This window comes from Chiloscyllium plagiosum, chromosome 14 (genome assembly GCF_004010195.1).
Source record: "Chiloscyllium plagiosum isolate BGI_BamShark_2017 chromosome 14, ASM401019v2, whole genome shotgun sequence".
NCBI classification, from domain to species: Eukaryota; Metazoa; Chordata; class Chondrichthyes; order Orectolobiformes; family Hemiscylliidae; genus Chiloscyllium; species Chiloscyllium plagiosum.
The window spans coordinates 46,707,164-46,730,851 of NC_057723.1; the positions used below are offsets into that span (position 1 = coordinate 46,707,164).

The window sequence follows — 23,688 nt, forward strand, 5'->3', positions numbered from 1 at the left end:
TCTTGTTAATCTTTTGAATGGTTTCTTGCGGGGGGGGGGGGGAAGAGAGTAGGGGGCACAAATGGAGATTTTTGATTTGAAATGGAATTGGTCATTTCCAAGTGAACAGAAAACAGCAGCAGCTTTTGGCATAAGATTGCATTTGGGGCTCTCAATCCTTTTGGTACAGATCATAAATATATCTGAATAGGCCACAGAGTCTGAACAGAACTAAGTGTTTTAAAATTAGCTCAATATCAGAAATGTCAAAAAGAGTGGTACAAAAAGTTGATCTGAACATTTACAACAAAAGACATGAAATACAGAAAGATTATCCTCTGACAATTTAGAAAGAACTTTTTTTTTTAAGTTCCAGACATTTCACAAAAAGGATTTTCACAACTTTTTGAGTGATTGATTTTTAAAATGATAATCTGATAAACATTATAAAAAAAAACAAAAAAAGTGTGGTCCTTCAAAGCGATTTTCCCTGATTTTTCACAAATATTACAATCTGGAATACACTTCTCATTTGCACATGTTAAAAAAGACAAGAGTTTCAGAAGTAGCGACCGAACTGCCAGTTCAAATGTGAACAATTTCTACGTGGACACTGTTAGCAAGTGGGGAAATTTCTGGCACAAGATACAAGATTTTAGTCCTTTAATTAAAACAGGAACTTGTTCCATTATAGTTTGCACCAGTCTCAAATGTAGACCATTACACCAACATCCCAAAATGCTGGAGAAGGGCATGGCTTAATTCAAGCAGGACAACAAAACAGATGTTGAAGCTACAATAATACTTGGGGGGAGATTTTCAAAATGGGCAAAGTATTACTCAGATCAGTAAATATTTCCTCCTTGCTTAAATTCCTAACCTTTAGAGACTATTTTATAATTAAGTGTTATACACAAACATTAAATAACATTGCTGTCGATAGCTCCCTTCCTATATGGTCATACAGCAATTCAGATTGTAAAGCTTTTCCATTGTTTTTGAAGATTACAATTGGAAACAAGCCCAAACAACCAGCTGCTCAATTACTCTCAATGTAAAGGAATGCGATTAACTCAGTAACTGATAATAGCAAAGTAAGATGTAAACCATGACCACTAACGTCACAATGAAGTTTCTAAAAATACATACAAAAAAAAGCCTCAAATTTTTCCAAGTTGACAGCATATAAGGGTTTCAACCAATACCGACTGCTTTTCCATTACAATACTGGTCTCATCCAAAATAAACTCAAATAGCAACTGAAGCATTGACTGCCTTGGATGAAAAACAAATGATATTGATTACCATTATAGGCATATTTTAAAAATACATTTTATATCCAAAGCCAACTGCCTGTAAACAAATGCCAAAATGAACACCCCCAGATCCAAAAGTTACCAATTTAATTGAGACTCAATTCAAACTAAATATTAACATTTATAATACACATTTAATGAAAACTTAGGCATGTGATCTTGGGGTATATCCACACTTCATAATAATTAAAACTTCCACACTCCACAGTGATTAAAACTATATCTGCATTTTTTTGTTATATATGTATTCAAAAATACAAAACCCTATTTGGATTAGCGAAAAATAAAAGACAAGCAATGCCAATGTTATCACATCATTACAACTAAATGAACTAGTAGAATGATATTAAGGCCAACAGCTGTTTGGTGGTAAAGTAGTTTCATTATTAACTACCACCCAAAATCTATTCAAGATTGAGACACAAGTCATAATGCATCTTGGTTGAACAGGAAAACAATAGACAACATGCAAATGGTTAAGATGCCATTTAGTGAAATAAGTGCAATAATGCTAAACAATATACCCTACTAAACAGCATTGAAAAAAAAACAGTACATGTTCTAGGTGCCTTGCAGCCAACTGATCATAAGGCCATCAGGCACATATTATCAAAGGGGGTCGTTCTCCACTGTAATGTTAAATTTTGTTGGCCTTGTTCTCACAAGAAGCTATAAATAAGTCTTTATTTTCTAAATTTATAGCACTTCATAAATAGGTGCAGAAAAGCTAACAAAAAACAATTTGAAGTATCAACAAATAACTGTACACGTCAGTTTAGTAGTGGAGAATGACCAAAAAGCTAAACATTACTCATGATAGGAAGCTCAAAGAACAAAATGAGTTGAGACAATATAATCTTTTAATGCCAGTACATTTGGCCAAACAGCTACCATCAATTGTAATGAAATTACAGAAAATGGTTCAAAAAGAAATATGCATAGAAAAACGATTCAACACAATAAAATTCTAAAATGATTTTAATTTATACTGTTGGAATAAATTACACCTCGAGTACAATAAGCCTGCACAGGTATTAAACATGGAGCAGGCTCTAGTTACCACAGGCACTACAGGCTGACAAACTACTTACTGAGGCTTCACCACAGCAAAAGCCATGGCAATTAAGAACTTAAACCAGCCAAGGTTCAAACAATTCAATAACAGCCAACCCTCCTTTGGTCTTTCTTTTTTCATTTTAATAGAAATACAACATAAATATAGGTAAATGGGAAAACAAAATTAGCAGGAGAAAGGGTAAGGGTTCTCTGATGGTGTAATCTAAGGTCTATGCAGGTGGAGAAATGGGTTAATTTACTTTCATATCTTCTGATCAAAAACCACTCAACGCTGCAGGGCTTGAGTTTTTTTTTAAAAAAATAGCATAGTGATGGACAGTGCAGTTCATCCCAGGAAATGACGAGCGACCTAGCTGCATAGACATTTGCCAACCAACGCAGCAATAACTTGGCTCGTTTGTGAGAAAGTCTGTGATCCGTTATACTGTGCAGCTATTAAAAAAAAATGATCCCATGGTTAATTTCTGGTTCAATCATCGGTAAGATCTTGAACAAACAAGACTTCACAGCGACTCAATCCTGCTTGCTGCAGGGTGGGTGGATTTGGCTCTCTCTCTGTGGGCAAACAGGGCAGTACTCTGCGTGGAAAGTTAGCAACTATTTGAAATTTCTCAGGAGTTTCTTTCAAGGAGAACAAAAAGTCATATATTACCTGCAATAAAAGAAAAAAATATGAATTTCCAGAAAAAACAAATTTTAAGTTATACTTAAAAATTGCAACTATTTTTTCTTCTTTTCTTTCCCTTTTCTCCTTCAGTTGAAAAACACCAGTGCGCATGTGGGCTGTTCACCAGTACCTCAATCGCCTGACTATTAATCATTTATAAGCTCGAACGGTGATATCCAGCAGAACATCAACTATTTGAGGTTGGATAAGTTTAACTCTGACTTCACAATATCTGCACAAGCCAATGTCAAAATAATTACTGAATATTGAATTATTGGGAACACTACCCAATTTTCACCTCCTTTATTTTAAGACAATTTGCATTGTTTCTGCTACAGCCATTTCTGAAATAAGATTAGAAAGACCAAGAACTAGGAGCAGGAGTAGGCCATCTGGCCCTTTGAGCCTGCTCCGCCATTCAATAAGATTATGGTTGATCTTTTTGTGACCTCAGCTCCACTTACCAAACCTCTCACCATAACCCTTAATTCCTTTACTGTTCAAAACATTTTTACCTTTAAAAGCATTTATTGAGTAGGCTTCAACTACTTCACTACCTACAAGATGCACTTATGGAACTTTTGACAGCACCTTCTAAACCCACAATCACTAACCGCTGGAAGGACAAGAACAGCAGATGCTTGAGAACATGACCACTTTCAAGCTCCTCACGAGGTTATACATGAAAGTACATTGGAACCATGCTGCTGTTCTTCTCAGTTGTTGAGCATAAATCCTTTTGAGAACGTCTATAGCCTTAAAACTTGTCTTTAAACATTTAGACTAAAATGTAATGTTGCATTACAGAATACATTTGCTGCACACTAGAAAACAGACAGGCAGTGAGGCTCAGAAAAAAGGGGGGAAACCCAAGGTATGCAGAAGATAAAAACATCTGTGCTCACAAAGTGATAACAGGCATGCTCTCAGGCAACGGAGAACATTTGCCTTAGCATCAGTGAAAACAGAACACCAAGTGATAACATTCACGGCTGTTCTCTTCTGAAATTAATGAATGATCCTGAAACGAAACTCAGTACTATCAAAAGCCTTGTAATTGACGGTCAGGTCCTGTCAACTATAATAGATTCATATTACCCCTTGCAAGCTACGCAAACACAGGGGAAAAACATCTTTGCTGTTCCAAGTCCCTGACTTGAGAGTTCCAAAGGACACAAGAGTGAGTGAGTGAGTGAGTGAGTGAGTGAGTGAGTGAGTGAGTGAGTGAGAGAGAGAGAGAGAGAGTGAGAGAGAGTGAGAAAACCATAATAGTGCTGGGGCTCCCCCACGCTCTAGAAAATTAACTCTTAGTGCTTACCTGCTACAGAATGAACTTAATTGCATTTTTGAGACTTTATGATGATACTGAGTAGCCATTACCGGTTATAAATACAAACTCTGTAAAAAAAGTATATTGATGAAGCTTTGACTTCCTTGCTGTTCTTGCAGACCACTCGACAGACCACCCCACTGTCAATTCTAATTAATCAGATCTTATGTCTTATTTGAATTTGAATCATAACCATGAAAAGAAAGCATGTTTAATTTGAAGACTAATTAATCAGTTTAAATGCAACTTTATGGTAACATCTCAGCCTCAGGTACAGAATGATTCAGTGCTTAAAAAGGAGTCTGCTTCTAGCTTAGAAATTACTTTAGGCCTAACATTGAAGAGATTCTGGCTCAATACGTCGGGAAGCCATTTTATGGTCAAAAGTGTGCCCTCCTTGCTAAGAAGCCTTTTTGTAAAACAATTGTATCTGACATGTGAGCTATGCAAGGTTACCTTATGAACTCTCCAATTAGCTCAACTGGTACCTCTTTATGATAGGAGTTTATCTTGCTAGAAGGCGCCTAGCTCGGCTGGGTATGCTTTTCCCACCTGATGAATGGTTTAGGGCCTGGAGTGATTAGTCAAGCACACACAGACCTGTCAATTAACTTTTCTTCCTTACGAATTATTGTCTTTCACCATTATCTGTCTAATTAAGAACATACAATGTTTTCGTAAACTTTCGTATAAAGGAAACCACTTTGTATCAGAATGTCAGAGTAGCCTGCTAGGGCTCTTGAAAAGCTGGTACCCTATTCACCTAGATTATTAGAACTTAGCTAACTTAGCTTATTGGTATCAGTGTTATGTTGTTACAGTGATGTTATTGGTAAATAAAGGGGATAACTAAAATTAAACTAAACTGTAAGAGGTTTTTTATTCCAGACTCCCAAAGAGTACGATCTCCGGGACGAATTGTGAGAGGCTTTACAGGTCTGAGACCACAAGGGATTCCCTGGGCCGTCTCAAATCTGGAATTTAACACTTTCCTAATAGCACTTTTGGGTGTACATACACAACATGGACAGCAGCAATTCAAGATGGCAGCTCCTTAATACATTCTTAAAGCACAATTAGGGATGGACAATAAATGCCAGCCTAGCCACTAAAGACCACTTCTCACAATCAAATAATTTTAAAAATTAAACAAAACTATTTGTATTTCCACTTGCCTGGTTGGACTGAAGGGCCCATTTCCGTGCTGTTTGACTCTGACTAACTACAGAAATGACTTACTGCAGCTAATGAAAATAAGTAATGTATTTTGTAGGTGGGAAAGTTGATGAGCAGTGGAAGACTTTCAAAGCAATTTTATGAAGTGCCCAGCAAAAGTATACAGGACTGTAAGAAAAATGGGCAATCTGCCATAGATTTCGAAGAAAATAAAGGGAGGATATCAAATTGAATGAGAAGGCATACAAAATGGCCAAGATCAGCAGGAAACTAAAAGATTGGGAAAGCTTCAAAGGTTAACAGAAAACTACAAAAAGAGCTATAAAGTAAGATAGAACAGGAGGAAAAAAAACTAACAGAACATAAAGTCAGGTAGCAAAAGTTTCTATAAATATATAAAAGAAAAAAAAAAGAGTGGCTGCAGTAAATGTTGGTCCTTTACGAGGAAGAGAAGGGGCATTTAGTTATGGGATATTATGAAATGGCTGAGGTATTGAATAGGTATTTTGTGTCAGTCTTCACAGTGGAGGATACTAATACATGCCAGTAATTGACAAAGAAAGGTAGGTGAGGACCTGGAAACAAAGATTATTACGGAAGAGGTAGTATTGAGCAAGCTAATGGAGCTAAGGGTAGACAAGTTTCCTGGCCCTGATAGAATGCATCCCAGGGGACTAAAAGAGTTGGCAGGATGAACAGCAAGTGCACTTGTGGTAATTTTCAAAAATTCGCTGGACTCTGGGGAAGTTCCAGCAGATTGGAAAACAGCAAATGTGAAACCACTGTTTAAAAAGGGTGGTAGACAAAAGATGGGGCATTATAGACCGGTTAGCTTAACTTCTTTATTGGGAAAATGCTCGAGTCTATTATCAAGGAAGAAATAGCAAGGCATCTAAATCGAAATTGTCCCGTTGGCTGACGCAGCATGGGTTCATGAAGGGCAGGTCATACCTAACCAATCTTTTGGAATTCTATGAAGACATTAGAAGCAAAATGGACAACGGAGACCCAGTAGATGTGGTGGACCTAGATTGCCAAAAGGTCTTCAACAAGGTGCTGCACAAGAGGCTGCTGTATAAGATAAGGATGCATGGCACTATGGGTAAAGTATTAGCACGGACAGAGGATTGTTCGACTATTAGGAACTAAAGAGTAGGGATACATGAATGCTGTTGTGGTTGGCAATCAGTAACTAAGTGGTGTGCCTAAGTGTTGGGACCACAATTATTCACAATTTGTATAGATGATTTGAAGTTGAGGAACATGTATAGCATGTCAAAGTTTGCAGATAACACTAAGATGAGCAGCAGAACAAATTGTGTAGGGGACTGAAACTTTGAAAAGGGACATAGATATTTTAAATGAGTGGGCAAAGATCTGGCACATGGAGTGCAATGTTAATAAATACGATGCCATCCATTTTGGTAGGAGTAACAAGAAAAAGGATTAGTACTTGAAAGATACAAAGTTGCAGCATGCTGCTATGCAGAGGACCAGAGTGTCCTTATGCATGAATCACAAAAGGTTGGTCTGCAGGTACAACAGTTCATTAGGAAGGCAAATGGAATTCTGCCCTTCATTGCTAAAGGGATTGGAGTTTAAAAGCAGACAGGTTTTGCTGTACAAGATGCTGGTGAGGCCACAATGAGAGAGGGGAAAGATATAAAGAGACCTAAGGGGCAAATTTTTCACACAGAGGGTGGTACGTGTATGGATTGAGCTGCCAGAGAAGGTGGGGGAGGCTGGTACAATTGCAACACTTAAAAGGTACTTGGATGGGTATATGCATAAGAAAGGTTTGGAGGGATATGGACCGGGTGCTAGCAGGTGGGACTAGATTGGGTTGGACCGAAGGGTCTGTTTCCATGCTGTACATCTCTATGACTCTATAACTGGTGTACTGCATGCAGTTCTGCACTCCTTACTTGAGAAAGGTAGCACAGGTACTAGGAAGGGTGCAGAGAAGGTTCACTAGATTGATTCCGGAGTTGAGGGGGTTGGCTTATGAAGACAGTCTGAGGAAACAGGTTATATTTATTGGAATTTAGAAGAATAAAGGGTGATCTTATAGGAACATACAAAATTATGAAGGGAACAGAAGTAGAGAGGATGTTTCCACTGGTAGGTGAAACTAAGACAAGAGGGCATAACCTCAAAATTAGGGGAAGCAGATTAGGACTGAATTCAGAAGGAACTGCTTCACCAAGAGGTTTGTAAATCTATAGAATACCCTGCTCAGTGAAGTAGTTGACACTATTTCAGTAAACATTTTTAAAGCTAAAATAGTTGTTTTGGAATAATAAAAGAAAGAGAGTTAAGGAATGCGGTGAGAGGGCTGGTAAGTGGAGCTGAGTCCATGAAAAGACCAGCCATGATCTTATTAAATGGTGGAGCAGGCTTGAAGAGCCAGATGGCTTAGTCCTGCTCCTAGTTCTTATGTTATGTACCAATAACAAACTGTATTGAATGCAGTTTCATTTTTTTTAAACTTCCAAGGACTTAAGGAACATTATAAGGAAAAAAACATTCATTATGTAAATCAAAAACATGGAAGAATCTTACCGTTAATGACTGGGTAAACAGAAATCGTCGCTCCACTCGAGTATCATTTGGCAACTTAAAGACAATTTTAACACTGTCTGGATTGTCTGGAAAAGGCTCAGGGGGAAGACATTCAGACTTGCGTTCTTTCTCTTCCTGCAAACTCTGCATTGACAAAAAGAAAAATGTTTCTACCTCAATTTACAGATTTGCAAGATACAAATACCAGCTTTGAATTTCTAACACTATTACCTGAATTATTACAGAAAGAAATTATTACGTGATGAAGCACATACAAAGTTCAGTCACTGCCAGTAAATAAGATCTTGCATTCAATCAATGCTAACAACTGTATTCTAACAAGTATTGATGTGTAGTAAACAGGAATTAGAACCTACCAAAATCTTAACCTGCTGGTATGGAGGTAATCTCTTATTGAAACATAGCTCAGAGATAATTTAAAACAGGAATTGAACCAGGGACCATACTGATCTACATTATTCAAATACTTTCTGCCTTAACCAGTTCACTCAGGAGGAAACCATTGGTTTACTGTTAAACATCCACATCTGGATAGAAAATGTTATAATTCTCTTAATGCTTACACAAAGAGTAAACAGTTTCATGCAATTTAACTTGGAACACTGCTTACTTGTTGTCTTCTTTCTTCGGCAAGTAACTGTTGTCTGACATCTTCCTCTTCCCTTCTCCTCTTTTCTTGTGCCTCCTTTCTCTTCCTTTCTTTTTCCTGATCTGCACGAAGTGAAGCCAAATAAGCTTCATCTTGCTGTTGTCTTAACACTTGCGTCTGATTCCTTTCCTCTCTGTAAATTGAAGAAAGTACAAGAATATTAAATATTCATGTAATCAGCTTCAAATAATAACATAACAACAACAACCAGCTGTCTGGTTATTAACACTGCATTCTATTTCAAATAGCAGCAAATCCTGACTAAATCACTTTGGCCAAAGCACAACATAAATTTCTTTTGGTAACTCAGTGGTTAGCTCTGCTGCCTCACAGTGCCAGGGACTTGGATTCAATTCCAGCCTTGGGGGACTGCGTAGAGTTTGCACATTCTTCCTGTGTCTGCACGGGTTTCCTCCCACAGGCAAAGATGTGTAGGTTAAGTGAAGAGGGCATGCTAAATTGTTGATATTGTCCAGGGCTGTGCAGGCTAGGTGGATTAGCCATGGGAAATGCAGGATTACAGGGATAGGTCAGAGGAGTGTGTCTGGATGTGATTTCTTTGGAGGATCAGTGTGGATTTTATGGGCCAAATGGCCTACTTCCACAATGTAGGGATTCTATGGAAATAATGGTTAAAATGAATTTCTTTTCAACTACATCAAAATAGGAATACAGTGCAAAAACAAAAGACCCACTCATTTCCATTCCCCACTTGCCTCACAGCAGTCACTGCCTGAAAAAAAAACCTTGCTTTTGAAGCATATTACATGCTTTGCTACTGAAAACTGTGCAAGCTTAATCAGCATCACCACAGTATTTGTTCAACTTCCAGTCACCTCAGACACCAGAGCTGTGGTCAGTAATACAACCAGTGACCAGACTAAGTTCACCATGACACCAATCAGGAATACCAATTCAATGTATCAACGCAGAGTGAATTCTAGTCAAAATATATTGGATCCAAGGAAATTAGAGAACGTCAATGATACAACAACAGTTATAAGTTCCCATTTTAAGTGCAGTCTCAAAACTTTTTTTTTTAAATTCACGAATCTTCTTTCATTCCCTTCCCAACAGTATGGCTCATTTAAAGTCTTCATATAATTTTAAAAAATTAAACATTTCTGATTTTGTTTAAGATACAATATATCCAACAGTCTTTTCAACAAGAATTAACAACCATTATCCACATTGAAATAAGTGTGCCCATGGTACATTAAGTTAGAAACTGGCCTTTTACCGCTGAAGCATGAGCTTAAGGTCAGTACTAACTGATCGAACTGCAAGAAGAGACTACTTTTGGACTGAGAGAGAGGTGGATTTACACAGTACTTAGCTGTACCAATCCCAACTTGAAATATCTACTTAAAATTGAAATTGATTTACTCCCAATATTAACTTTACTATGTTCAAGAAAATAAATCAAACTAAGAACTGGTTTGAGGATGCATTATTCCTAGATAACCAAACACTTCAACATTGTCTTATTACCCAAATACAACATTCTGTACAAAACTATCGTTGTTGACAGCAACATCTCCAACAGAAACAAAGTAATATTCCATATACCTATCAAGTCGTTCTGATACCAAATATGTAGCATTAGCATCCATAATAAAGGTCAGTTGATTGACAAAGTCTTCAGCCCGAAGAAGACCTTCTAAGCGACCGACTACCGTCATTCTTTGCTCTTTCAGCATAATCATTGCCAAGAATGGATAGGTATTCTCTCGTAAAGCTTGAGACACTGAAATATATAGCCTAACATGTTAGTCTGTAGAATATTTCATTATTAAAATCATTATAATTTCTCACTTTTTACATTGCTGGCCGATACGAAAATTTAGACTGTGAATCCCACATGCAGAATCAATATAGAAAGCATAAATTAGCATTTCCACTTTGACCTCTTAAAGAATCAAAGAACAGTACAGCAGTGAAAAAAGTCAGTTAGCCCTTTGAGTTTGTGTGGATCTTCTGAAAGGCTGCCTTATTCCCTAGGTCTCCCCTGTTTCCCACATTCCTGCAATAATTGCCACCTTGAAATCAGCAACTCGTCATTTAAAGCTTTCTGCTCAGTTTAAAGCAGTACAATCGGTATGGTTTATGTAATGATGGCTTAACCAAAAACCTAATTTCATAAAACATTATTTGGCTCTTCAAGCTCAACTGTTTCAGTTAATGGATGTTATATTATTTACACTAAGCAGTCTTTGAGGAAATAGAAACTTTCATTTCTAAAACAGTGAATACCTTTCTGGACATGGTTCAAATTGTCAAAATCATTTGATGTAAAACAGAGATTTGCAGAAATACTAATTCTCATATGTCACTATGAAGACTTTTCAATTGTATTCTGCAAAGTCAGTTTGGAAAATAAAATCTCTAAGAGGACTTAATGGGATATGGAAATTCAATTGTAATATCTCCAAAATTTTTCTGAAGTTCAACAATGAAATTGTCAACATTGTCCAGGTAAGAGAAATAAAAATGAAACATCTCTGTCATAGCAAAGCAAATAATGTTGCTACAAATGATTCTTATCCATTAAAAATGCATGAAAAAGATCATAAAAGCCTAATGCTTAGTTATTTAAAATTTAATGGGAATATGAATTTTCCTTATTAACTTAGCACTTTAAAATGGAAAAATTAGCATAATTTTCACGTTGATATCGTGATGGGAAATTTGGTTCACTATGCAAAGTTCTTGCCAAGGCTCTAGATCACGTAATAGAAATATTCAGTTTCTGCAATACTCCTTACGTTCTGATTCGCATACATTTAGTCTGATTATCTATGCATCAACTAAGAAATATAAAAAAGCATTGATTGCTTGGGAAGATGCAGACGACCAGCCTGGTTTCCACACAGAAGGGTCAAGAGAAACAATCAGCATAAGATTAATGAGTGAATGCAGTTTATAGTTTAGACAGAAATTATACACTTTTTTTGTCAATTTTGCAAATGGTATTTGATTGGATTGGCTGGATTCGGTTCAACAGGGGCAGACTAGAAGCGTAGATGATTCTTAAGAAATATCTGTGCATGGGACAATCAGCAATGAAAGTGAATAGCTATGAAAGCAACTGGAGTTGGAATGAGTTCAACAAGAGTGCTGTTTATCATAGTTCTCTTCAATGTCTATGCAAAACAATGATCAAAGACACAGAATATGCAGGTTTTTTTTGAGGGGGGTTTGACATTGACATCAGTTAGATTTGCAGATAAAAAACTTGTAAGCAAGTACAAAAGAATTACAAGAACTAGTAGATGCAGCAGTAACAGCAGGCAGGAACTTTTAAATGGAAGTGAAAATGACTAAATGAAATGAAAGGGAAAAGCATGGTGATGCAACACACAATGTCACCAATAAATATTAATTTATTCACAAAAGAAAGACAACTAGAACAGCTCCAAAAATTCAAATATTTAGGAAGCATAATTTCTGAAAGTGCAAATGAAATTAAAAACGAAGAATAGGAATGGGAAAGAACATACTTGGCAAGATGCGACTGCTGCCAACTGGAAAGCTAAATAAACAACTCAAAGAGTGACTTGTAAAGAGTTTAATGTCAAATCGTTGTGTGTGAATCTGTGGCATGGATCTTCACTTATGGCAAGAGACCAACTTGCCATAGCTTTAAAACACGGATATGAAGAGAATGGAAAGGATCTGCCAGGCATATGAAGTGCTGTGAAGAGTGAAAGAACAAAGACAACTGTATGGAGTTTCCACCATCTCATGTTCATCTGGGTGCTCCAGCTCCCTCCCATAGTCAAAAGGTATGCGTAGATGGATTGGTAAAACAAAGTTGCTGGTAGGGTTCAGGGATGTGCACATTAGGTGTGTCAGCCATGATAAAAGCCCCATGCAGAGACGGGGAGTATGCTGGGTGGGATGTTCTGAGGATCAGAGCAGATGATTTGGGCTGAATGGGCTCTCTGCACTGTAGGGATTCTAAGTAAAACAAAAACAAAGAAAAAGGCAGCGAGACTGGACAGGATCATCCTCTCCCCCACTCACCTATTGTACTCTATGCTACTTTCTCCCCACCCCCACCCTCCTCTCATTTATCTCTCCACTCTTCAGGCACTCTGCCTGTATTCCTGATGGAGGGCTTTTGCCCGAAACGTCAATTTTCCTGCTCCTCGGATGCTGCCTGAACTGCTGTGCTTTTCCAACACCACAGCATCTGCAGTCATTGTTTTTACCTAGGATAGGTTTTAAGCAGAAAAGGGCATGAGAGAGGGGAGGGAATATTTCAAACAAGAACAAAAACAAAGGAAGACAAAGAAAAAGGATATCAATAATACTGTAAATAGCTTGAAAATTAGAAGTAGCTATGGCCAAATGAAAGATATGGAAAGTGCCAAAAAGGCATGTCCTTGACTTTCCCTATATAGAACACATTACAATAATTATCAGGAAAAAAGTAAAGAGCAGGTGCAGCCCGACTGCTTGAGCCTATTTTACCATTCAATAAGGCCATGGCTAATCTGATAGTGGCCTTTACTCCACTCCCTGTCTGCTTCACCCCACACTTCCAATGACTTCAAAATTCTCTTGCTCTAGAATTTGTAGCACTCAACCTTGGGTATATTCAATAACCAAACTTTCACTTCTCTCTGGATAACAGAATTCCTAAGATTAATGACCTTCTCAAAGAAGAAAGTTCTCATCTCCAGCTTTAATAAAAACCCCATATTTTGAGGATGATGGGAAACATCCTGTCATCAACTCAGTGAATCTGGCTCAATCTTTTATATTGTTTCAATACAAGCATTCCTCATTCTTCTTAACTCCAATGTTTACGGGCTCAACCTTTCCTCAACCCAGCCCAATTCTTCCACTCACCACTGCCTAGGTATCTAGGCATATACTAGCTTCTGTGGCATTGGTGAATAATTCAAAAGGCTGTTGTCCACCCAGTAAAGAACTGACACTCTAGAGCTGCTCTGGACATTTTCACACATTTTTCATGGCATGCCAGATGGGGCTAATTAGCACCCCATTCATCCAATAGGGAGCTCCCTGTATTGGATGAGCCAAAGGGCTAAACGTAAATGATAGTCGACAGCTACATGGAAAATAGATGGTTTAGGATGGGCTGAAGGGCTAAATCTGTTGACGATATTTGACAGCTGCATGATCTTGAATGGGTCCTGTGAACAGTGCTTTTATGGGTCGAAAACAGCACCAGATTCAAAGAATGAGACTTCACCTCGGAACAGGACTGTAAACAGTGCCAGGAATGAACCCAAGTCTCCAGACCAGCTGTCAATCGTAGGGTCCCCGATGGACAGAAAGGTGCAAGACTTGTTGCTTTTTCTCCTTTCTATTCCTTTTATTACACTTATTACTTAATAAACACCCACATTCAAGCAAATTGCTGTTGGCGAATCTTCTCTTAACTATATTTAACTGAGTCTGAAAAGAACTGCTTGGACGTGCCTTGTGACCCAAGACACTCCCTATCCTGGCAGACAAGACAATGCAGAGGTGGCTCATCTTTTTCCCAGAGAATTGCTTGGGGAGGCCATGCCATCAGACCCTGTCAGTCTGGTCTGAGACCACCACCACCAGGTCAATGTGACCTCCAAAGAAACACCCTACAAATTAGGAAGTTGGTAAATGACCTTCTCTGCAGTATAAATGCCACCATCATCTCTCTGCTAGTGCACCTACATCCCACCAAAGCTCATGTTCTACCATGCCCTCTATTGCATAGATCTTCCGTCACTCACTTGCACTTCCCCCACTACAAATCTTGCATGGTCTTTGCAGTGCCTGCTCACTCACTTCAAACACCTCATTGCCGTTTCCACAACTTATATAAATACCTGTGCCACACACACACACATACACAGTTTTGTATGACTAAATCCTTTCCTTTCTCTCATTCCAGGGAAAAAAAAAAGTGTCCCATAACACAGTTGAAAGGACCAGAATGGTTGATTGCTCCCTGCAGACATGCCCTCTTCCTCTTTAAGGAAGTAAGCATGATGTCTCAGAAGCTGCATTGGCAAGAATCCTGCAGCCCAACATACATGGGTATTTTACAGCTAGATTAGAGTTGGCTACTCCTTCTAGTGAGTACTTGAAGCTCCACGAAAAGCACCCATGCATTGCTAATTTTACTCATTAATGTGTGTCTTCTTGAACCGGTTTAGTAACGCTGATGACTTTTTGCTGCTTTTCAAGAAGCAACTCAGTGACATTTCAAAATGTTAAATACAATAATGGTACTAATATTATCAAAGTTTATCAAGAGATTGTGGATTTAACAATAGTGAAGCGCCACAGGAGAGTAGATGGGAATAAAACTAGTAGATTATAGGTTCAAGCAGTTGGGTGAGGGAAAATGTGGGGAATTTTCGGAAGGACAAAGGTTTACTAATGAAGCAGCAGTAACATTCCCCAATGGACCAGAGTTTTGGAGCAAGAAAAAAAATGAAAATTAGTTCAGAAAAAACAAATAAAATAATTAAAGAAAACCAAAAAGTGACCATGAAGTCAATAATAATAAACAAATCAAGATAAACATCAATCGACTGCACAACAGACACAATATAATAAAAAGTCACTGAGTTATGCTGCAGCAGGTTTTGCAGTTAACAGTTGAAGACAATTTAGTTGACGTAGATAGGACAATGTAGGAAGGATGTTCCCGATGACCGGAGAGTCCAGAACCGAGGTCACAGTTTAAAAGGATACAGAGTAGGCCATTTAGGACTGAAAATTAGGAGACATTGCTTCACTCAGAGTCTGATAAGCCTCTGGAATTCTGTCACTGAAATAAATTGAGGCCAAAACATTGACGATTTTTAAAAAGGAGTCAGATATAGTTCTTAAAGTTAAAAGGGATCATACACTATGAGAAGAAAGCAAGAACAGGGTACTGGGTAGGATGGTCAATCATGATCACACCCAATGGCAGAGTAGACTCAAAGCACAAATAACCTACTCACGTTCCTTTATGTTTCTATAAGGCAGTCATAGAAACTATTATTGGCACTAGGAAGTTATCAGAGATATAGAAAGCATGATCCACTGATCATTTTCCATGCAAGCATTTCATTAAATTCAAAGAGTAAAATTTAGTGGTGCACTAGTAATGCTTAAAATCACTTACCCCTGTAGCCTTCTGGCTTACTTGTGGAACAGGCCCAGAAAAGCATCCTAGTGTTGATGAAGTTTACAACTTCTGGGTTGCACATTGTATTACTGAAGTGGAAACAAACTGGCATTTAGTCATTCACCATTGATAAGTTGCCAAACTCCTGAGCCCCATTATGCAAAGATATAATTCACTAGGTGACAAACGTGACTAATACTTCTTGAGTGCTCTTTCTCCATGTGAGCATTAGTAGGTTGGTGTGACAGTGAGCCTTTGGTCAAATACCAGCCCTAAACTCTAACCAGGCATGCACACAATGAATACCCACTTAGGGACCATGGAATCTGATTCCTCTGGAATCATAATATAAATTACTATGGGTCGAGGTGCAAACTGAAAAAGCAAAGCTAACTTTGGTATGATGCCCAAATTAATGCAATACAAATGTAGCAGAAATAATAAAAAAAAGGTATAGACCATTGCAAATGAACCATTAATAGTCTTCAGAATTTAAAATATTTCAAACTTCTGGGCTTGCTATACAGCAAAAAGCTGTTGTTATTTCCTAAAGGGTTAATATAAATCCCTGACATCACTGAACTCCTGACATGTTCATCCCAAATTTACTCTATTATATTCCATTCAAATATTGGACAAGGTCACTAGAACACTATACTTCATTTAAACAGAATATCTATACAAATGGCCAGGGAAACAAGTCCAGCTAGCTATTTAATGGCAGACTCAACATTAAAGGCTCTTTCCTTTATCCACATCCACAGATAATACAGCACACACCAACAGCCAACAGCTCAGCAGACGAGAATTAATAGGTTTTGATGAAAGAATTTTGATCTAACAAATGCTGCCAGACCTGAGATTTTTCAGCAATTTGCGTTTTTATTTTAGAATCAAAGTAAGGCTCCTCCTAGGTTATAACATATAGTGCATCATTTGATCCACTTACGCACTAAAGGACAGGAATGCATTATTTTTTGAAACAAGGACACATTGTCATTTTTCACCCTTTGGCCAATGAACCACAGGCAACTGACTGATAGTTACAAAAACAACACTACTTACATTTTCAATGGCTGGGTAAATCACCCTGTTTGTTGAGCAACTAGTGACAATAGAAGTTATCCAAAGTTTTCCACGCAAGAGTTGTAACTCCAGATCAGTGCAGTGTTGATACAGAATTATATACAATTTATTGCCCAGAAATAGGCACTGAGCCCAACAGATGCCAGTTTTTACACTCCCCCAACCCTATCATAATGTTTGTTTGTATAACTATAGTCAATAGTCCTCAACATTAAATCAACAAAAGAAGTAGCAGTCACAATTTTTAAGAAGTTATAATTACAAATTGCATAAGAAAAATTAACAAGTTTGGTTTTGATTACAGTACACATCTATTCAGAAATACAGGAGTTACACTCACCGGCAGAACTCATCCGTGTCCTGATGGTCATCTCCATGAAGGTAAACTAGTAAATAGCGTAGCTCTCGTTTAGCATCATTCAGTGCCTGTATTCAACATTGAAGATAATACACATTAAATATTTAAAATAATTCCAAACCATGTCTAATAACTTAATTTAAAGAGAAGTTGCAACAGTAAAAATAATGTGATAATGGAATTGAGGCAGCTTGGGTAAACTAGAAAATCACGGGTATTTCTTTCTTAATTTGATTTTAGCACAAACAGGAAAATCTTTAATGGAACTGTGTTAGAAAGATATTGCAGTCAGGTCAGACAGCATCCCAGGAGGAGAATGCACATTTCGTGTGCGTGCACACGTTGTGTTGAGAGACAAATCGGTGGGTGGGGCTGGGGGATGGAGGTAAGGTAGTTGGGAAGGTGATAGGTAGGTGCAGTTGGGGCATGATGGTCAGACCCCACCACCAGTGATATATTTCCCTCCCTACCCCTATCGGCATTCATCAGAGTCCATTCCCTCCTTGACTCACTCGTTAGGTCCACACCCACCCACCACCCCCCAACCCAACAACCAACCCTCCACTCCCAGCACCTTCCCTTGCTGCCAGAAGAGGTGCAAAATCTGGCTCACCTGTTACCTCATCTCCCCCCTCATCCCAGATCCAACCCTCCAACTCGGCACCACCCTCTTGAACTGTCCATCTTCTTTCCCACCTATCTGCTCCACCCTCCCCTCTGATCTATCAGCATCATCCCCCATCTTCATCTACTTAAAAGCCTCCCAGCTACCTTCACCCCATCCTCACCATCCTATTTATCTCTGAGCCTCCTTCCTCCATCCCCACATTTCTGTGAAGGGCTTATGCCCGAAACATTGATTTTCCTGTTTCTCGGATGTTGGCTAACCTGCCGTACTTTTCCAGCGGCACACTCTTCGAATCTTTTAATTACTGTCCAGTGATTCTGACCAAAGATTCCTACATGGACAGCAACCTGAAGTGTGACAAGAGCAAAATACTTCATGGATGATCTGGCTAAACTGTGATCAGCAATGATCAAAGGTAAAGAATGCTTACTTTGTCATGACATTGGACATTTACTTATTGCAGAAAAACTTGCGAGGCTTCAGAATTTCAATTTAAAAGCAATTCAATTTTGTATTGTTTAACTAGGTAAAGTATTAAGTGTAATAAGTTATTTATAACTAAACTTCAGTTCACAACATCCATACACTAGAGGTAGTAAACAATAAACAATGCCTATCTAAAATGCAAGTATACACCAGAAGGAAAGATGACAAGTTTAGTTCTGTTTACCCAATTTACGTTTACTTCAGTATAATTTTATTTACTACAACGAAGAGGATTTGTAGCTTTTGGCCGGAGCTATTTGTTTGAAGTTTACCAAGATATCTCAAGTACAGTTGACAGGTAAGTCATATTATTTTTGGTCAATGTTTCAACAATACAAGGGATCCACAATATACAGTAGATAAACAATAGCCTCAACCAGTAGAACAGGCTAATTTTCTGCCCACATGAAGTACTTCTTGCACAGAGTTCAAATAAAGCAAATGGATTTGTGGAAATTATATTATTGGTATCTTGTTAAACTACACTTCAATTTGATTACCAAATTTAGAAGAAACAACTTTTTTTTTTGAGGTAGCTGGAAGTGAGCAGGAAGATAACATTCAAATCATTCAAACAGTAAAATACCAGGAAATGTAAACTTAAAATAATTGTAAAAGTGGTTTTGTACAAACCTGACTGTAAGTTCCTTGATAAAAGACTGGATGGATCCTTCCATACTGTTCCTCAAAATTTTGAATAAACGATACTACATCCCCAACAGGATCAGTAACACGACTCCTAGGATCTGGTCGTATAAATCTTATAGCAAATCTATTCAAAAAAGAGAGAGATAATAGATTAAAGGACTTTTTTTTGTTAACATGATGTTTTGTGAAATTTTTCAGTATCTCACCTAAAAATGTCCAGCAGCGTGTAATAGGTGAATCGGAAAGGAAGCATTATCAAGTAATAACTCCATCCTAAGAGACCCTGTAAAATTTGAAATATTATTGTTATTCACTCCATTACAAAACTGTACAAACCCAATTTGGTTTTGCTCTTACTAACCAAATGAATTTGAATTAGTTTTATCTAAGTGCATAAGCTCACGATCAGACCTCACTAATGGTTTACCAAACTCTCGCACCAGGTTACATAATAAAATGCAAAGCTATATTGTATACATGAAGAAAAGGGGGTATATTGCAAAAACTAATTTTATGGAAGAGGTCACTAAGTATTGATGAATCTACCTCTTAAAACTATGAATAATGATTGCTTGCCCTACCAACAATCTATTTTAAATAAGGAATGAGTTGTAGATATATTGCCAATCAGAATCAAGATTCAATGTAATTTTTTGGGAATTCTCAACCATTTTCTAATGAGTTACAAATTAGCAAACTACATCAAACAAAAATCAAATTGGGTAATAAATAATGCAAAATGTGATTGCAAGACTTCATTTTTATAGAATTAATTTGAAAGTTAAAATGATTAAAATAACCATAAAATGCTCTCACCCTAGGCTGAGGTCTTGAAACTACATAACTATAGACTCTATGATCTGCTGTGTGGACTTGAAGTGGGCGAGAGGAAGGTGGGTTGAAGACACTGGGAACGCCTTCTTGTTCATTTAGCCTATCCTGAACAGCTGCCTAGAAGGTAAAAACAGAAATAGACGAGCAAAGTTTAGGATCAAGAAGGATTTAAATCATCAAAACTAAATCCATAAAATGGGTTAAATGATCAAATAAATAACAGGCCTTATGTTTTAAGTGACCAATCACAAGCTGTTAATGCTCACCAGCACACTTAGTAATATTTCAAAACAAAAAGAACAGTCAAATTGAGTTTAATATCATTTTCAAATCATGCCAAAGCCCACTGTAATATTTTGCACACAATCTTGTTTGCTTCCTTTACCTCAATGTTCCAATGATGTTGCTCAAGTGTACGGCGACACTGGTCCATTGAATCAATACCAGTTAAGTCCTATGGTGAGAAATATAACAAGAAAAATACCTTAATTAAAACAGTATTGACAAGTTTACATTGAAATAATAAACTTAAATGTCTATTTACATTAGTGGGTTTGGAGAAGATTTGTAGCTTAGGTTGAGATTCTGGATGTAAGTTTGCTCGCTGAGCTGGAAGCTTCGATTAACTAACATTCAGTACTGAACAAGCAAATGTTTCCACTGCCTAAATATTGGGATCACTAGACTTTGTCCGTTACCACTAGAATCTCTGTTCTCCAACAACATTTTCCATCTCCATCCCTGCCAAATTTGAAAACAGAAAGATTGTGTACAACTTTGATATTGTGTTGGACTCCAATAAGTTTTTTTAAACCATATATTATTCCATTATCTAAGGCTATACAATATACACATCCACCTCTAAGATCATCCCTACTTGAAGTAATATGCTGCTGACCCTCATCTGTACTTAAGATATAGTCAAGGCTAGACATAATGTTTTTCCTTGATAGACTATGTTCCATCCTAATAATCTCACCCAAAGTTAGATTGCCTATATATCAATGCATGAGTTGGACTAGGTGCTTGTGTAAATCAGCAACAGCTCAATTGTAAAAACAAAATCCTTGCTTTCAAATCCCTCCATTGTCTTGTCTCTCGCCATCTCTGTAAGCTTTTCCATTCAGAGCTATCCGCAATTTCCACAATCTCTGGGTTTTAACCAATTGCAAACCACTTTTAAATTGTTCCACTACTGATAGTCATCCTTTAGCTGTCAAACCCCAAAGATCTAAAAGTCCTACATAAGTTTCCTCCTCCTTCACAATTAGCCTTTCAACCAAGTGTTTGATCACCACTCCCTGTTCCCACGTGTCTCCCCTGTATTTATCCATATTTTGAAAAAATAACAAGCATACATTCTGGTTAAGTGCCTTGGGACATTTTACATCAATGTCACTATACAAACAATTTGAGGGTTCCTATGGTGAAGTAGTAGTGTCTTTACCTCTGGGCCAAAAGATTAAGGTTCAAGTTCTACCTTCCCCAGACATTTCATAATATGTCTGTATAAGTTTCCATGCTGTACAACTCTATGACTATGATTCAATAAATTGATTCAAAATATTATACATTTTTTGTTATTAAGATGTCTCTACAACTTAAAATGTAATTTTGTACCTTAGGGTCAACACAAAAAATTCAGAGTTGCCTGTTGACTTTCTCTACTCTCTTTCTCTGCCTCCTCTCACAATGTTCAAGAATCTCATCTTTTGCAATATCAGATCTAATCTAAGATTTTATATAAGCACCTGATCTAAACACTTCATACATGATACAGGTATAAAACAAGATGTCTCATTGGAAAATCTTTTTAAAAGTTGATACTGAAAATTCAAAGAAACACTTGTTCATTGAAAGGAGTTCTGCCTTCTCAACTTTCAACCAATTGATGTAATTCCCAAGTCACTCCTTCATTTAATGCTATGTTCTTCTTTCCCAATGAATAAAATTTCATAGACTCCTAACATTTACAAATTATAATGAGTTTTAACAAGTTCCAGATAGCTTTCCTCACTTACTAAAATCTCAATTTAAATACTTTACACTAAAAACTTGACATACATCAATCCTGCAAAAAAACCTGACATTTATTTCACAAGTGAATATTAACACTACACAGTCATGTTTCTTCAAGAAAAGAATAAAGTTAAAGTGTTTCAAACGTTAGACTCTAACTTTTGGTTTATTTCTCTCCACGGATGTTACCAGATCTACTGAATGTTTTCAGCAATTTCTGTTTTTGTTAAAAGTTAAAATGGTTTCAGTTAAGATTACCACTAAATATTTACTAAGCATAAAATACAAATCTAGTTAATTCAATTTTTAAAGCTATTAGCGTTTGAACTGTTTGGAGTTTTGTAAATGAAACAGTAGTTTGACAGAGCAAGAAAAAATAAGTGAATTATGCCAGATTGAGGATTAGCAGAAAATGTTGAGAGTACAGAAAAATGCCACAGGTGCAGAAGCTTCAGCCCTTCAACAGGACTAAATTAACTCAATTAATGAATTAAAAAATACCCCAAAATGACAAGTCATCTCATCCTCTACGAAATTCCGTTAAGTTTGATGAAATTACCTGAAACTGTAACAGTTTCTCTGTTTGCTCTTGCGTTAGTTCCTCCTCTTCATTGCCAGGCGCCGCCATCTTGGATCGTGCGTTCCAGGCCTGTGCGGAAGTAGATGATTTTTGGGTAAAGTCACAATCACGAGATGCAAAAACAAAACTGCGGCCCAAGGAATAATCGACTTCTGGAGTTTGTACCGATATTTAGAAATGATACGAAGTGTTTCTGCGCATCCGGTTTTGGATTTCGATGCATTCGAGTGGGCAGATTACGGAAACAGCCGAGGCTCTTCGGGAACGTCCGGCGCTGATGTTTAACCGTCGATAGAGTTGCGTCTCCTGAGCTGAGGGCTTGCAAGCTTAGTTTAGTGCAGCACGCAACAGCTCCTGGGATTTGGGCCGCCGTTTCCGAACCGGGAGGGTCGAGAATTCCATAACAACAATACCTGTATCCGCGTATTTAACATTTAGTGCCCGTCACAAGCCATATCTTTGGAAGTTACCTCCCCTCACTGCCAACCTCAACACCGAATGCATGAGACTGACCACAGACAAAATTGCGTTTCAATGTACAACGTTACTGACAATGGTTGATATACGTGGATGAAAAAGAAGTTACTGAAGTTAGTCATGCTAGATATAGAATGATATCATGCTAATGTTTGCAATGCAATTTTCCTTGCAACTAATCTTCAAACTTGTAGCTGAAAGTTGTTGTTTTTTTCATGACTATGAAATTCACTGTTTGAATTGCGTTTTGAAATTGTCCACCCAGGTTAAATTTACCTTCCGAGTTCACTAACCTCTTAACTTAATATCTCCCTCCATGAAACTCCCCAACCCACATTTGCAACCATCCTTTGCAATCAATCTTAAGTGACCTCAATATTCTTATCCCAGTCACAGATAAAATCAATTCCAGACACTTCTTTGTATCGCTACCCAATTTTCAACCTTCCTGTTTTCTGTGTATGCTCATAGAAACCTGCTCCAATTCGTACTTAACAGCTGTACTTCAAAATCCCACTGTCTGGCCTTTGATCTTCAATAAAACAGATCAACCTGCACCTTTACCTCCAGGCTTGATATCCTACATTGTCATTGATGCTATGAGTCTCACCCTTTGATCATTTCCCATAAGTCGAAGGGTAATAGACTTGAATAGAT

General features: G+C 37.6%; 1 protein-coding gene across 1 annotated transcript; it reads right to left on the bottom strand.

Moving 5' to 3' along the window:
* Positions 1-397: 397 nt before the first annotated feature.
* faf2 (Fas associated factor family member 2) lies at positions 398-22,734 on the bottom strand. The gene is made up of 11 exons (XM_043703748.1): positions 22,534-22,734; positions 20,341-20,409; positions 19,938-20,072; positions 19,328-19,404; positions 19,107-19,245; positions 17,342-17,427; positions 15,913-16,004; positions 10,347-10,524; positions 8,739-8,910; positions 8,108-8,251; positions 398-3,024 (listed from the first exon to the last, which is right to left on the bottom strand). Exons 1-11 carry the CDS (start codon positions 22,600-22,602, stop codon positions 2,842-2,844), a joined length of 1,344 nt encoding a protein of 447 aa, XP_043559683.1. The 5' UTR covers positions 22,603-22,734; the 3' UTR covers positions 398-2,841.
* Positions 22,735-23,688: the final 954 nt, after the last annotated feature.